Source organism: Camelus ferus, chromosome 1 (assembly GCF_009834535.1).
Source record: "Camelus ferus isolate YT-003-E chromosome 1, BCGSAC_Cfer_1.0, whole genome shotgun sequence".
NCBI lineage: Eukaryota > Metazoa > Chordata > Mammalia > Artiodactyla > Camelidae > Camelus > Camelus ferus.
This window is the reverse complement of record NC_045696.1, coordinates 71,634,406-71,650,967: the sequence shown is the minus strand read 5'-3', so window position 1 is coordinate 71,650,967 and position 16,562 is coordinate 71,634,406. Positions and strand designations below refer to the sequence as shown.

General features: G+C 43.0%; 1 protein-coding gene across 2 annotated transcripts in view; it reads right to left on the bottom strand.

The window, feature by feature from the left end:
* KLHL6 (kelch like family member 6) overlaps positions 1–16,562 on the bottom strand; it is a 58,268-nt gene that overhangs the window by 22,897 nt on the left and 18,809 nt on the right. For both annotated transcript variants that reach the window (XM_006187588.3, XM_032483514.1), the window contains exon 2: positions 14,209–14,374. In XM_006187588.3, coding sequence (XP_006187650.1) covers positions 14,209–14,374 — 166 coding nt within the window. The remainder of the gene's footprint in view (positions 1–14,208; positions 14,375–16,562) is intronic.

The following is a 16,562-nucleotide window of genomic DNA, read 5'->3' as shown; positions in this document are numbered from 1 at the left end:
GCTTGTTTGCAGATTTTCAGTTCAAAGAGTAAAAATATACACCCGAGACCAAGCCTCGCTGAGCCCTCGGAGCCTGTGACCAGAGACCTTGTGGTTCTGCCCACAGAGACATCTATGAGGGCTGAAAGGGAACTCACTTAGGTGGCAGCCTCCAGAGGAAAACAGCAGGTACACCTTGCCAGCATTTGCATGAGAGAACGATGATGTGAAAATCAGTGACTTGCTAAATATGTAGACTCTCTCCGGGAGGCCACCCAAGAACCTGGTAACAGTGGTTGCCCCCGGGAAGGGAACGGATGGCCAGGGTCAGGGGAGAGAGGGAGAATTGCTTTGCATTGTTTACCTTTTTGTAACCCCTCCTATTTAAAATAAATAAAACTTCTCATGAATAGAGAAAAAACTAGAAGTAAACACATCAAAATGCTAATAATAGTGGTTATCTCAATTCAGTTTTATAGATAAAGTTATTAATTTGTTTTTTTAGGCTTTGCTGCATAGACCAAGTTTTCTACACAGAGCATGAAGTTACTTTTAAAATTGAAAAAAATTAAATAAAATAAACACTTTCTGGTAATATCGAGTACACAATGAGAAAACAAAATAAAATATAGAAAATAAAATAAAGAGCACTTGCTATGTGCCAGCCCCTTTATGTTAACCAGTGCATTTAATACTCACAGCAACACTATAAAGTAGATATTTATTATCATACCTGTTTTATAGATGAGAAAACAGATTCAGAGAAGTGAAGTCATTTCTTCAGAGACATAACTTATAATGAGAAGTAGAGCTAAAATTTGAAACAGTCTTATCTGATTCTAAAAATGCATGTTTTTACATTAATTCAAATTGCCTCTGGTCGAATAGTGTGTGTGCATAGGACAAGGGCTTGGCAGAGGCCAAACATGATTTGAACACTTCACCGGAGAGCTCAGATAGTCTGATCTGCACAGACCCAGGAAGGGCTGGCCAACAAGATGCCAGTTCCTACCCCTGCGTAATGACCACTGATGAGCAAAGACGGGAACCAGGAAGGAGAATAAAATTAAGTACCAAAGCTCACGTTTGTGAGAAACAGTGACCCAGGCATATCTCCCCCAACTCAGAAACTGTTCATTCATCCATTCATCCACCTGTAATTTTCCAGAATAAGTATTGAGCATCTGTTAGGTTATAGGCCTTCAATCAGGGCTGGGGGTACAGAAGGGAGCAGAAAGGGACACAGTGCCTGTGTTCATCAGAGAAGGCAGGCCAGTGGGGGAGGCAGGCAGGAAAAAAATAATCACACAGAAAGTGTACAATTATAGCTATGACAAGTGTTGTATAACAGAATTCAGTGAGTCCACTGCCTAGACTGAAGAAAGTCCCACCCTTACCCCCTGAGCCATACCCAATGTGGTGCTAAGTCAGCACCAGGACTCTCTCTGATGGAGTCACACCTGTCTACTCACCTTCTCCAAATAGCCCTAAGCTCACCTGTCACCGTGCCTTTCTTTGCTCACACCATTTCCTCCATCAGGACCACCTTTCTCCCTCACTACTACCTGCTAAAATTCTGCTCTCCTCACCCAAGCAAGTTTGACTCTAGAGCCCCACTTTTAAAGAAAGGACTTGGTACAGCTCACTCCAACTGCAAGTTAGAAGTCTTCTTTTAAACTTGCCTTGAAAAGGAGGAAGAAGTGAGTACCACGGCCATCACTATGTCTACACAGGGTTGTTTTCTTCATTCAGAGTTGTTAAATCTGGGACTAACAGATGGGCTCCAGAGAGTCTATGAGCCCCTACATTGTATACAAACATTTGTTTGCACATGTGACATTTTTCTGGGAATTACATTTGCCAGAGACACTGTGCGTTGCTCTCTGGTATCCATCCACCTGAGGACAGTGCCAACACAAGTGGGAGAGTCAGCCTAAAGGACCAGAAGGACACAGAGCCAGGGTCTTAATCAGACTGTTCTTTGAGGCTTCTGTGCCTCTAGACATTTTAAATTCTAGGTCGATAATTGATTAAGAAGAAAAGGGGAATGGAAGAGAAGGGAAGAGAAAAAAGTGGAGAAATCCTACCTATTCATGAAGTTCTTCATCAAAAGCCACTTCCACCTTCATGGCTTCTCCAACTGCCCAACATGAAATCAATTCCTCCCCTCTCCGGGCTCTACCAGGCAACTCACTTGCCCTTTTCGTAGAACACTGATTACATGTCTGCCTTTTACTATAGCCAAGCATCTCAAGGAAGGCTCTCGGTTATACTTGTGTTTTTATTTACAGCAGCACCTAGCACAAACTCTGGCAAAAGAAGAGAAAGATGGGAAGGAAAGAGAGAGGAAGAAAATATTTTTCAGATACCTAGCATGTACCAAGATCCATGCTAGACACTCTCCCATTCATTATTTTATTTAATGAATAAATTTTAATTTTAATGAATATATTTTAAGTAGGTATTAATATTACCATTTGTACAGAGTAGGAAATAGAGAATTCAAAGAGTTAAGTGTATTGCCCAAGGTCAGACAGCTGGTAGGTGGTAGAGATGATAGTTGAGTTCACCCGGCTAATTCTGCTCACTGAGCATCTCCCTGCCTTTGAAATTGTTGCATCATCGAGCTAACAAAATTCCAGCAGAGCCTGAGGAGGCCTTATGAGGGTGGGTAGAGGTCTCCGAGCTGCCTACATCCACCCCCCTCCACCGCCACCAAATTCTGCAATAAACACTTTCGAGTGTGGGGCAGCATCATGGGATCCTAATCAATGGCTTGGAAACTGCTGATGCACAGGGCAGTCACGGGGACAAGAAATTGTTTTCTTTAAAAAAAATTTTGGTTTTGCTTCTTCATATTCAAGATTATTTAGAACTTTGGGGTAAGTTTTCTGTCTCAGTCTGTCCCAATGACACATGAACTTGTTTATTAAAGCTAAGTGATGACAGATAATGGCAACGGACAGCCAACTTCCTGTTTGGGGGGACATGAGTAAAAGTTCACAGCCAGGCACCTGACTCTCGAACAGGGAGGCTAAAAATACAATCAAAGAAACCACTTGAAACATGGCTGTAGTTCCCATGAGAAGTGTCTGCCTCAAAGAGAATGCACCCCTGCTCCCCCTCTCCCCTGCCCCTCTTCTGCTTTCCTTTATGCTCTCCAGAACCAGGGGTCCTAAAAGTCCTCACCACTGTAATTTCACATCTTACTAGAGGATCTTTCAAATCCACTCCAGAATAAGTGACGTCCTATTTTGGTCCTAATCAGGAATTCCATTGACCATAGCTCCTAAGTGGCCTTGGAGTTCCTGCAAAGGGTCTACAAAGACATTGATATTCTTACCTTCAGGCCTTAACAAATCAGTATATGTGAAGACTGTGTTAGTTGTTGATGAGATTAATAAGATTCAAATTTATCTGAAAGTGTTTCGGAATACACTGTAAATTTTTGTCACCATTTTTTTCTTCCCAGACAATAGATACTAAATGTAAAGCCATTCTCTTATGGGATCTGTATTGGTATTAAAGAGGGGTCTTCATATAAATTGTAAATTACCAATGATCCTAATTTTCCACCCCTATCTCTCTGTCTCTCTTGGGCCAAAGCCCCACCTCAGACTCTGTGAGAGCATGCTCCTGCACCCCCAGGACTTCCTCTGTTCCCTCCAGACTTTCAATCCTTGCTGTAGGCTTGGCCAAGACCAAGGCTTGGTCTGCTGGTTCCTGAAAGCTCCACAGGGTAAGCAGGAAAGGAAGAAGCTGAGACCTGTAAAAGGCCCTCTCACTGAGGTGGAGCAGGTGCTGGGGGACAGAGGCACTTGGAAGTGACTGACCTCAGAATAGAACCCAGCAGGAAAGGAGAGGAACAGTGCCCAAAGGTGTGGCAGGTTTGGTAGAGATTCAGGCAGCAGAGCCCCTGAGTTCCCGAGGACATAGTGGGGATCCCAGTAGGCCAGCAGTGTACAACAGGGGATACATGTGGGCCGCACTAAGATTCAAGGGGCAAGTGGCACTGCTGGGGCTTAGTGACTCAGCCCAGGGAGAGGGTGAGGCCAGGGAGGGACACCACTGTAAGGATTAAATATAATGATTGTGCCTGGGACATGGTTGATGTCTGCAGACCTGATGTCTGACGTCTGATGAATGCAGACAGCTGCAACAGGTGGGGTAGCAGGTAGAGAAGGTGAAACCTTGTCTTTGCTTACAAGTTCTCTCTGCCTGGAGTACTTTTACCCCAGCCCAACTGCCACTTGCTGAGCTCTTATTCATTCTATGAAGTCTACCTCCTTCAGAGCCAGAAATTTCTCAACTCCTACATTCTTCCTTGGGGTCTGGAAGCTCAGTGGGAATCCTTGTTTTTGAGGCTTCAAGGGTAGTAAAGGGAAGCAGGCAAAGGAGCCAGAAATTCTGGGTTTAGACCCCAGGTCATAGCTCCACCACTTGATGAGCTGAACTCTCCCTGAGCCACAGTCTCCTCGTCTGGAGAACACTGGGAGTAATAAACCCAACTTGCAGGCTCATAATGAGGGTAATGCTCACTCTCAGAAATACCATCAATATCAAACAGGATCACATAGGGGAAAGAAAATAATAAATTACTACTTAAATGTGATCTGTATTTATAATTTTTATCTTTATTTCCCGCTGATAGCTTCTCAAAAAGTACCTTGCACACAGCAGACGCTTTGTAATTTTGTGGTAGCTAGGCAGCAGAAAAAGTCAGAATCTGGTAGAATGTCGATTGCATTACAACCCAAACCCCACATCCCACTTCCTTATTCCACAACCTGCAAGCAGCAGTGAGAGCATTCCAGGCTTACCTACTCAGGGAAGGGTGATAGAATAGATGAAAGAAGACAATTTTGGCTTCTGAGTTTCTAAATACACTTTTTAGAACTTATTCTAGAAAAAGTTTTGAAACACCAATTAGTGGTAATAACTGGACCCACTGAGCTTCAGAATCCAGAATCCTAAAGAGTTTAGGCATAACGTTTATGCCTAAACAGTAGAAACAGGAGAATGGATGACAATGAGTCAGCTTTTCCCACCCGGGAGGAGATAACGGTTCCCAGGTCTGGAAGAGGGATGAGAAAGGGGGAGTCTAGTGATAGAGTTAGAAGCAGGTGTGGGCCCCTGGGATGATGCCTACCTCTCAATACAGGCCGGAACTCCAGAGCAAGGGGGATGCTGGAACCCTTTAGAGGTGGTGGTGGGGAGAACAGAAGGATGTGTGCCTTGACGGCGAAGAAGAAATCAGAAAAGCAGCAGTCTCCTATAGCAGCAGCAAAAGAGAAACTGGAGTGTGCTGTTTCTAGACAAAGGGGGGCCTATGGCAGCTGCTCCAAGTTCCCTATAGTTCCTGTAGATTGGCATAGGAGAGGACATGGGTGGTTCTTGTGTGCCCCTGAGAGGGACGCGGAAGTAGATGAAGAGGCCTTTGAAAACAGGGCAAAGAGAATGCAAAGTGACCAGCAAGACTGATGGCCAGAACCAGCTGGGACTGGGGACTTTCAGTTGATGCCAGTGGGGAAGGGGTCAATGATCAAGAGAGAGACCAATGGGAAAACAGATGCACCAACAGGTGCCACCGCAGACCAGTGATGCAAATGACCATGGTAAGAACATGCCAGATGCTTCTTCCTATAATATTCTGGCACTGTGAACTATACAAGCAACATGAATCTGGAATTGATAAGGCTTTCCTGAAGAGAGTTGTCATTAAGCTGACTATAATTTCTGCCACTGGTAGAATGGGAAGCTCAGAATAGAGATTAGGTTCAATGTTAGAAAACTAATAGGTTAAGTCGTACTTTTTTTTGTAACCTAAGACTTAGATCCCTATACTGGTAGGAACTCAAGAACAATATGAAATTCAAAAATGAGAAAAAACTAATCCATAGTGACATGGCTAGAGTAGTAACTACCCTTGGGGAGGTTCTGCGTGAGGAGGGCATGAAGGAGCATTCTGAGATGCCACAAATGTTCTAGAGCTTAATCTGGGTGGTGGTTACATGGTTGTACACATATGCAAAAAATCATCAAGCTGTACACTTAAGATATGAACAATTTATTGAATGTAATCTATACCTGAAGATTAAAAATAGTGAACACTGAGATCAAACACAGAAATGCAAAGATAAGTGAGATGCTGTGTGGGCAACAGCAGGCTCACTGTGGGGGCACCTAGTAACCCATGTCCAAGGCTCCCCAGAGGGAGCTGAGCAAAAGGGGCTGCAGCTGTGCCAGTCACAGAGCATCACTGGTTCCCAGAATCTTCCATCAGGCAGCCCTCCTGAGGATACTGAAGGCCCCAGCTGCCTTCAGAATCATGGCTTATTTCAGGCCTCGCTCTGAGGGGGACACATAGTACGTGTAGTGGAGAACACACAGGCTATGCATAGGAGTTAAATTCAGGCTCCTCTCTTTTACTAGCTGTGAAACCTTGAGCATATATTTAGCATTGCTAAATCTTATTTCCCCCATCTATGAATTGGGAGTAAAAATACCTACCTTGTTTTAAATGAGATAGTACAGGCGAGATAGTTGCTCTGAAATAGTCTGAAAAGGACAACTGTTGTAGTCATGTAGACCCAAGAAATTAACCCTGATTTCTTAACACTTAATAGTATCCACACAGTAACATGGATTGGCAAAGGGAATGTGTGGAAGAAGGTGCACCAGTTAACAGGCTGATTTTATCTGGATGATGGTAAAGAAAACATTGGGCTGGTTTTCTTGCCAAGATCAACTGGCTACTCTGATGTTGAGTAGACATAATCTGTGGGTCCCTGTCAATAAGAACAGAAGTTCATCTGTACCTTATTGTAGTGGGACCTACCTTTGGCTAGGTGCCTGGCACTCCGTAAGTGCCTGAAAATGAACAGTTATTAGTATTAGCCTGTGGAATACTTTCTCCTCTACAATCCTACAGCATTTCCAAGAGCCAGAATTGGGCTTCTTAGTGTCCTCTTACAGGAGGTCAGGCAATTTTTGATGGCATCTCGAACAGGTGCTCACATTCAGCTAGTGATGAACAAGAACAGCATGCAATCACTGGCTCAGCAAGCATTTATGTACCATATTCCAAGTACTGGGAAGCCAAGAAGCCAACCCAAGCCATCAAGTCAGCCACTGACCACATGGATACCTCATCATATAGATCTCACCATCATTCATCCTGTCATTAGCAAAACAAATTATATGAAAATAAGCAATGCCAGGACCTTCACCAAAGTCTCCTTAGACTGCCACTGTGAAGAAAGTTACATCACCTCCCAAAGCACCACATGTGTCCTCTCAGGCTCAGCCCAGATAACCAGGCTGCCACCATGATGTCCCTCTTTCTTTCCTCACTTCAGCCCCAGGGACTCAATATGACCTCCTTTTTTTCTTCCAAGTTTCTTCTAACCGCTGCTCTGTATCTTAGGGACCCTTCCACCCAAGAATAAATGCAGGATGAGTATGGTCTCTCTGACCTCCCATCTTCTTGCTGCCCTGCAGATAAGCTGACAAGCCTTTCTTCTTTCATGAATTTTTTAATAATAAAAATGAAAGTAACAAATATGGCAAAGTTCTCCAAATAAACATGACAAAGTCCTCCAAGACTAAAAAACTGTCCAAGTTCTTACAGTCATTGTCCCAGGTCTATAATTTCTGACTACCTGGCTTATCTAGCATTCAGAGTCTAAAGGTCCACTTCGGGCAAGGGAGGGCCCTTGGCTCCTCTGGACCCTCCCCTGGGTAACAGTCACCTTACAACCCCTGCCTCACGTGTGAACAGGCCACTTGGGCCTTTCCTCATAGGTGCTTCTCTTACTTACAGCTTTCTAAAAACTACTTGGAGAAAATATGTTTCTCCCCACAACTAGCTAATAAATCATGGCCAGGTCACTGTAAATCTCCAGTAGTGGGCAGGTCATTCAATACCTGACACACCCAAAGTTTCCTCCAAAGAAACTGTCCCACCCCATGCCATACCTAATTGGACCAATGGGCCCTTGACCCAAGGGCAACTACTCTGTTAACAGGCCAGCAACTCAGGAAGTGGCCTCAAATGAAAGGCTCTTTTCAAATAGCAACAATAGTGATTGGCTTAGTTGATCAAATTCTCCCTTCTGCCTTTCTGGACTGGGGAATCCTGGGAAAGAATAAATCAACGTGTAACAGGAAGAAACACTAAGAGGAGTCCTGAGAAGAGAAGCAGAGAATGAGAGAGCAGCCGAGCCACATCAAAGGTAGGAAAGTTAAGAAACGTTACTACTGGATGTGGTGGGGAAATCAAGATGATCTGATTCCCACTGACTTCAGTCCCACAAAGGTGTTATTGGCTTCTATGGAGGTTCTAAAATGATGAGATAAAATACCAACTCTGGCACACTCTCCCTGAAAGGTAGGTACTATTGTCATCCTAATCTTACAAATGAGAAAGCTGAGGCTTAGAAAATCTAACTAATTTGCCCACAGCCACACAGCAAATAAGTGACTGAACTGGGATTTAAACCCAGGTTCCGACTCCAAAGCCCCTGTTCTTTCTGCTCTACCATTCTGCCTTATAAGAGACCATTACAGACAACATACATGCTAAATATCTAAAGAGACCCCAACGATATTATCCAGCATTGGAAAGAACAAGGCAGCTCCACATATACTGACCTGTCACAACCTCCAAAAATTGTTGTGAAGCCAAAAAAAAAAAAAAGGAAGGTGCAAAACAGAGGGTATAGTGTGTCAACATTTGTGTTTGAAAAAATAGAGCAATGAGCAAGCGTCCTATATGCATGTATATATTGGTCCATGCAAGGCAGGAAGAAGGAAGCTAACAGTGACGATGGCAAGTGGTTCACTGTTTCTCCTGTATTTCTGAATTTGAAACAGGCATATGTTTTATCCATGCAAAAGAATAAACAACATGTTAAAACCACAAAGAGATTTCAACAACCTATAAGCCCCTATACCTTAAACGCCTTCAAGCATGAAAATTTTCCAGTATCTATGTCTGAGACTTCAAAGCAAACAGTCCAGGAGCAATTGCAATCAGAAAGTGGGTTAAATAGATACCCAGAAGCTCACAGAACTCTTCTCTTGTTTTCATAAGAACTAACACTCATAGGAAAATGAGTAAAATAGCCTCAGAGAGAAACTTACTATTTCCTGTCGAGAAAGTGAATGAGATTTGGAAAGTTTTGAGGCGAGGGATTACCAGAATAGGGGCATCAACAATAAACAGAGTTTGCTCTATTTCTATCCTGTCTCCGTCTTCATTTCCAACCTCTCTCATTAAAACTCGTTAAACTCTCCATTGAAACTTACCACTTGGGAGAAAATGAAAAGAAGAAAAAGACAAAGAAACAACTTTATGCCAAAAAAAATTCCAGATATATTAAAGATTAAAGTATCAAATCTGTAGATATAACAAAACTAAAAGAAATGATAAGTGAGTAAGTGCATAATCAAGCAATGGGGAAGGTCTTTTTTAAAATGCACACCAAAGGCAAAAACCATCAAGGAAATGATCAATATATCTGACTAAATACTAGTTTTAAACTTTGTATATAAAAATATTACTAAAATTTTATGAGTCATATGATCAATGGAAAATATTTGCAACATTATTACCAAAGATTACAATCTTTACTATCGAAAGAGTTTTTATAGGTCTCTTGAAAAATCACCGAAAACTGAAAGGAGAACAAGAAACAGAAACACAAACTCCATCTTCAGTGAAACCAAGAGACATCAGTAACCCCAAACCACACAATGTGAAAACTGTTAAGTGACTTTAATGACAGGAGGGGAGTCAAACCAAGTTTGTCCCTCAGAACCCCAAAAGTTAGGAATATTAAAGTCCCCAAATACCAGGAAGTCCAGGATAGACAGGGGCTGACAACAGGGTTTAAGAAGTTAAGCCTCCTGGTTCTCCTCTCTACCTCTTGCAGTCTAGCAACTCCCACTCCCACTGGAGAGGAAGATTTGTCCTCTGGAGATATCAGACCAAAAAGGTTCTGGACTCAGAGACATCAGGAGCCGAGGAAGACACGTGCAGACATCTTACTTAAAATTAAGGGGTTAAGTAAAGGTTTGCACACACCCACACACCTGTCCAGAATACATGCAGCTGTATTTAACCTCCAGCAAAAGACTGAAGATCCTTATCTGGAGAAGCTGAACAACCCTGAACAACAGATACTGACATATGAGGATCCCAAATAAAAAATCATTAGGCCACCTGATAACCCTGGTAAAACTCTCAAGTCTGCTGGCCTCCCAACCTATGGCATGTGCACTGAGCTGAGGCTAGCATATTAAGCCCTCAATCTGAAATATGATTGGAAAGCCAAGGGTATTTGAGGAAACCCTCTGTAGTAGCTGAATTGTGGCCCCAAAAGATATGCCCACATCATGATCCCAGAGCCTGTGCCTATTACCCTATATGGCAAAAGAGTGACTATTACTTTATCTGGCACAAGGTGTGATTAAGTTAAGGATTTCTTAACTTAAGAAGGAGGAGCGTATCTGGGTGGGCCCTACATGCAATCACATATATCTTTATAAAACACAGACACACAGAGAGAGAACACACAGAGAAAGAGGAGGCAATGTGACCATGTTGCAGAGATTGGAGTGGTGTGGCCACAACTGAAGAGATGTCAACGGCCACCAGAAACTGGAAGAGGCAAAGAACAGAGTCTCCCATACAGTCTCCGCAGGGAGTAATGCTGACACCTTGATTTTGGACTTCCGTCCTCCAGAACTGTGAGAAAATAAATTTATGTTGTTTTAAGTCACCCAGTTTGTGATAATTTATTATGGTAGCAAACCTAGGAAACTGAGACACCCTCTAAGATGAAAGACAGAGACCTAAGCAACTAAGCAGAGTAAAGGAACTCGCAAGAGAGAGAGAGAGCAGAAGGAAACTTCAAATATATTATAACAGCCTCAAAGAAATAAGAATAGGACCCTATTAAAATAAACAACAAGGACTCTTGGAAACTAAGGATAAGGTGGCAGAAATTAAAAATCCACAGGAGAGTTGACATATACTGTTGAGGAAATCTCCTAGAAAATAGAACAAAAAGGTCAATAGGAAAGAAAAGGTAACAAAAAAATGAAATTAAATTCAGAAGGTGCAACACCTAACTAATAATAGCTAATAATAGCTCCAGAGCTTAGATAAAAAGAGTTGAAGGGAAGATATCAGAGAAAAAATGCAAGTTCCCAGAATTGAAAGACATGAGTCTCCCAATTGAAGGAACCAACACAAGGGATGAAAAAAGACCCACAGCAACTGTAAGTGCTGTTGCAGAAATGAATCTATTGGCATTAAAAAAATGATTATGATACAATACAGGTGAAATAAACAGATTTAAAAACATGGGTCCAATAGAAATCTATTCTCATAAAATATGTAATAGGTAACAGTATAGAGCACTGCCTTCAAATGTCAAAAGAAAATTATTTTCAATCTTGAATTTTATACCCAGCCAAAATATTAATCAAATATGAAGAGAAAATAAAAACATTTTTAGACATTTAAGTTTCAAAAATTTATCTCATATACCCTTTCATTGTAAGCTATTAAAGGTTGTGATCCATTAAAATGTGAGAGTATACAAGAAAGAAGAAGACATGGGATCCAGAGAGAGAAAAATCCGACTTAGAAAAGAGGCAACAGGAACTCCCAGGATAACAGCTGTGCGACAGGCCTAGTGAGCACCCAGGTAAGATCAGAGCAGGAGGACAGAGGGAAAAGAAGTTATCCAAAACTGATGCATCAGAAGATAATGGAGTACACAAATCACTTAGAAATCTGGAAATAAATAAAAGCAGAAATACTTTAAAATGTGTGAAAGCAATTGTTGCAGAAGAGTAGGCTGAAAGAGGGCATAGGAATAGGAGATCACTGCTTTTCATTGTAAGATTTTTAGCTATAGTTTACTTTTTAAGCTTGTACTCATTTCCTCGGGCTGTCATAACCAGTTACCACAAACTTGGCAGTTTAACCAACTAGAAATTTATTCTCTCACAGTTTTGGAAGTCAAGGGTCTGAAATCAAGTTGTCAGTAGGGCTGGCTCTCTCTGGAGGCTCAGAGGGAGATTCTTTTCCATGTTTCTCTTCTGTCTCCTCTCTCTTGTATTCCTTGATTTAGTTGTTTTACTGACAAGGAAACCAGAGCACAGTGAAATTATAAAACCTACCCAAAGTCACACAGCTAATAAGTGGTGGAACTGAGATTTAAACCCAGCAGTCTGGCTCCAAGCTATGCTATTAACCACCCTGCTGGCTGCCTCTGTACAGGTCAATGCACAGAAAGGACATTACACCAGGTCTATACACCAAAGAAGCTGCCACATTGTCTCGATAGGAAGGGATTGCAGGTAATTTTTATGTTCTTTTTGTTTGTATGGGTTTCTAATTTTCCTGAAATGAGTTTGTAGTGTTATTACAGCATATAAATATTAAAAACTGCATTTTGAAGAACAACATTATCTCCTCAGCCTACCATCTAGGACCTAATTTCAGTTAGTGGGAAAAGTAGGAGACCTGGTTACTAATCCAACTCTGTCACTCAAGGCACACAGTAAGTGCTCAATACAATTTGTATTCATTAAGTGTCTACTCTGGTGTCAGACACTGTACTCGAAGCAATAAATGCTATTATTGTCAGTGTTACCTGTCCACCTTTAGATGAGTCAGCAACCTTTCTGGGCCCCAAGAAGGAGATTAGGATGAAGTGGATTGATTGGACTATGGTGAATGGGGTGATTCTGGCAAGGTTATTGGTCCTTTTGAGGGAAGCATTGAAGAAGTGGGTGTTTGCCTTTTAAGAGAAGGTTCTAAAAAAGCATAAAAGTTGAACTAGATAGAGGCTCCTCCATAACGCTGGAAGGAGTTCCCTGTAGTTAGGTTGCTGGAGTAGAGGGTGGAGGTGTGAGGTGGGGATGCTGAGCAGGAGGTTCCTGAGTCCCTCCCTCCATATAACACGGGGTGTTTCCCTGCCAGTCAGTAGGCTGAGGGTATAAGCAGATAAGGACAGAAATGGCAAGGGGCTCAGCGTATAGGTGGTAACTGACTTGGCCACTTTGCCAGGTGAGGCATGACTAGTCCTGCAGGAAGTAACTTGCCCTGTATCTTTAAAATGCCCAGAGGGAAGTGAGACAATAAAATTGGCTAACACTGCAGAAACCCATTACTCAGAATTCATCAGTGCTGTTCCATCGTTGATTTTCCTCCCTCTTTCCACTCTCCCTTCCTTGCTGGACTTCTTAAATCCTGTGTAAACTCCAGCGTCAACAAAGATAATCCCACTGCCCATGGGCTTGACCCTAGACCTCTTATTCCCCACCTTCCCAGACTTTGTTTTCTGTTCCTTCCAACTGCTGACCTACTGATAATCCAAGAAGATGCCAACTCCCAAAGTCCCAAACTATGGACAAGATCTGATGCTTTCTCCAGTCCCTGGGAATGACCTGGCCTGTCCCTGGCCTCTGTTTATCATAAATTTCAACATCCTCAGTGGGACAATCTCTGTTGTAACCCAATGGAAAGGAGCTCAAACTGTAATCTTAGACCTCAGTAAAGATGGAATCTCAGGATGGGATCCCTGTGATCACTGTGGATGCAACTGACATAATCTATGAGTATAATTATTTTATGAAGCAAAATAAAATTATTACCTCGTCTTCTATAAGAAGTGCTCTTCTTTTACACCCACCACAAACTGCTGACCAGTGAAGGTCCTGCTTTCCCCGGAATCTAGACACTGCTCCCCGAGAGACTGCACGTTACAGTGGTGAGCGTGTGGTCCCTGGACTCAGAAAGCCTTCGGTTCAAATAACAGCCTTGTCACTTCTCTGTGCCTTACTCTCCCCACCCATAAAGTGAGGGAAAGTAACTATCCCCCTGGGTTGTGCTAAGGAGTGGAAAGTGCATATATGAGGCGGTGACTGCAGCCCCTGGCTCCGATTAGGCTTCTGTAAATTATAGTCATTGTTCCTGGAGTTAGGAGCCAAGTGTGGGTTCTAAGCAGAAAGCTCGCCTGGCTTCTTATCATTAAGGAGTTCGTGCCCCCAGGTCACCACCTCTCAGGAAATTTCAAGCAAGCACAGGCCCAGCTAAGTGTGTGCATGTGTCTCAGGTACAGGCCTGGGAGCTCAGGCCAGGCAGATCTCCAGAGAATTGCTGCTTTTTTCTACTCCAGAGGAGAGCACTGGGCCTGTTTGTTCACACACCTGGAAAAGGTTAGCAGCTTCCAGGACCCGCTGGACGTTCTGCTTGGTGATCAGTGCCTTGCTGGTGTACGTGTAGTCCAGAAGAGTGTGCATGGTCTCCGCATCGACCCCTTTGATAACGATCCTCTTCTCATACTTTTCCTTTAAATCATTGCAGAACATGGCCCTGGAAGAGAGGCATGTGAGTGTGAGTCAGACCATGACCCTTGGTTCCAGGGCTAAACAGACCCCCCGCAGACCTGTGTGCCCACGTGGAACTTTGAGGTTCCCAAGGTCAGGATCTGGGGCGATTGCTCTCTGTTCCTCAGCACTCAGCACAAACCAAATGTTACATCAGTGCTTACTGAACGCTTGTGTCCCACTCTGCTGAGCCCAACTGTGGTCCCCAAGGCAGTCCCAGATGTGAAGGGACACTAGGAGCCCTACTGGCACACCTGGTAGGATCTAGAACTACTTTATATTGGCTCAAAGTGCAGGATTCTTCTGTAGGTATTCTGTGACCCTTCCCGACCCTCCCCACCCCTCCCAGCCCCCGCCAAGCTCCATCTGAATTTTCTTTCTCAACTTCCAGCACCAAACAGGGCTCCTGACTCAGTTCTCAGTTCTTACTCCAGCTCTCCTCTGCCCTGGAGCCTGGCCCCACCATCAGGCCTGTCTGGCTAGGGGGCAGATGCCCTCCAGCAACTCAAGTAGCTGCCTCCCCAGCCTCTTACCCCAGAGGCTGGACCCTGTCTATGGATTCCAGTCATAGTTGGAAGCCTTCAATTGCCTCAACCCAGGAGAGAATTCCCCAAGGTCATTACTCTGTCTTGCCTCTGGACTATGCCTTTCCTGCTCCCTCCCTAGGACTGGACTTCTGGAAGCAGGGGAACAGGATGGAAAAGATGTTGGTTTTGACATCAATTGGACCAGGACTCAACACCAGTTCCATCAGCTCAGAACTTGGGCGTATTACACTTGGGCGTATTACTTAATCTCCATGAACTTCAGTTTTTTCAATATGTAATGGTGGTGATTTTAATAGCTATTTTTAAAGTTTATTGTAAGAATTAGCTCAATAACTAATAGATAAATAGAGATATAGAGGGTTTTATTTCACCTCATATTAGGCTCATATGTGAATTTATCATGCTTCCTGGGCTTTGATATTTGAACTGTCAATCTCTCTCAGGGACTACATGAGCAATTTTATTTATTCTTAAAATGGATTTAAAGCCCTACCATGCTTCTGAAAAGATTTATGGAATTCTGAAAACTTAAATGGTACCTAAAATATAATAAGATTGCATAAATTAAAAGCAGAGGAGAAAGAAGATTAAAAAAAATGAGGTGGGGAAATGAAGATAATCTATGAAAATGGCTAGAAGTGCCCATCACAATGGCCACTGCGCTGTCATTACAGATGAGCCTCACACTTGACCAACACAAAAGACAGACCATCTGGTCAGTTACACAGTTCACAAATCCAAGTACTCAGAAGAATTTCTGTTGCTCTTAACACTGAAAACTAGATGGAACTTCTCTTGGGGATGAACAGCAGTCTCACGATGGTCTTACTGTAGACAGTAGGCTCATGAGGCTGATCCTTACAGTTGCAGCTGAGACAACTCCCTCAGCCTCATTCCCACAAACACCTGTTCACTCTCTCTTGCCTTCCCAGTGGCTGTGGGATCCCAGCAGCCCCACAGGCTGGGACAGCACAGCTTATGAAAACAACTCTTTGGAAGCTCTGGAATTCAGTTTCTTTCAGTTCATCATGCATTCACTCTGCATAGGATACTGGGGCTAGGAATGGAAGGGATTTCAGTATTTGATGGTACTCTGGACTGAAGTGTGTCCCCGTAAAATTCCTATGTTGAAGCCCTAACCTTCAATGTGACTGTTTTTTGTAGCTAGGGATTTTGTAATTAAGGCTAAATGAGATCATAAATATGAGGTCCTTATCCAGTACAGCTGATATCCTTATTAGAAAAGGAAAAGAGAGAAATTCTCTCTCTACTGTGTAAGCACACAGTGTTCATCTATAAATCAGGAAGAGAGCCCTCACTGGAAGCTGACCATGCTAGCACCCTGATTTGGATTTCCAGCTTCTAAAATGGTGAGAAAATAGATTTCTGTTGTTGAAGTCACCTAGTCCAATGTATTTTGTTATGGCAGCCCAAGTTGACTAATACAAGCAATGTCTAGCACCCCCACCTCCTAAGTAGTTCACAAACTAGCAGGGACACATATGCACAAAGAACAGTCTACGGTGGCCATAAAAGATCCAAGACCAAGACCAAGACCAAGACCAAGAGACTGAGAAAATCAAGAGAAAAACAGAAAGAGGAAGAAATCACTCAACAAGCTGATTT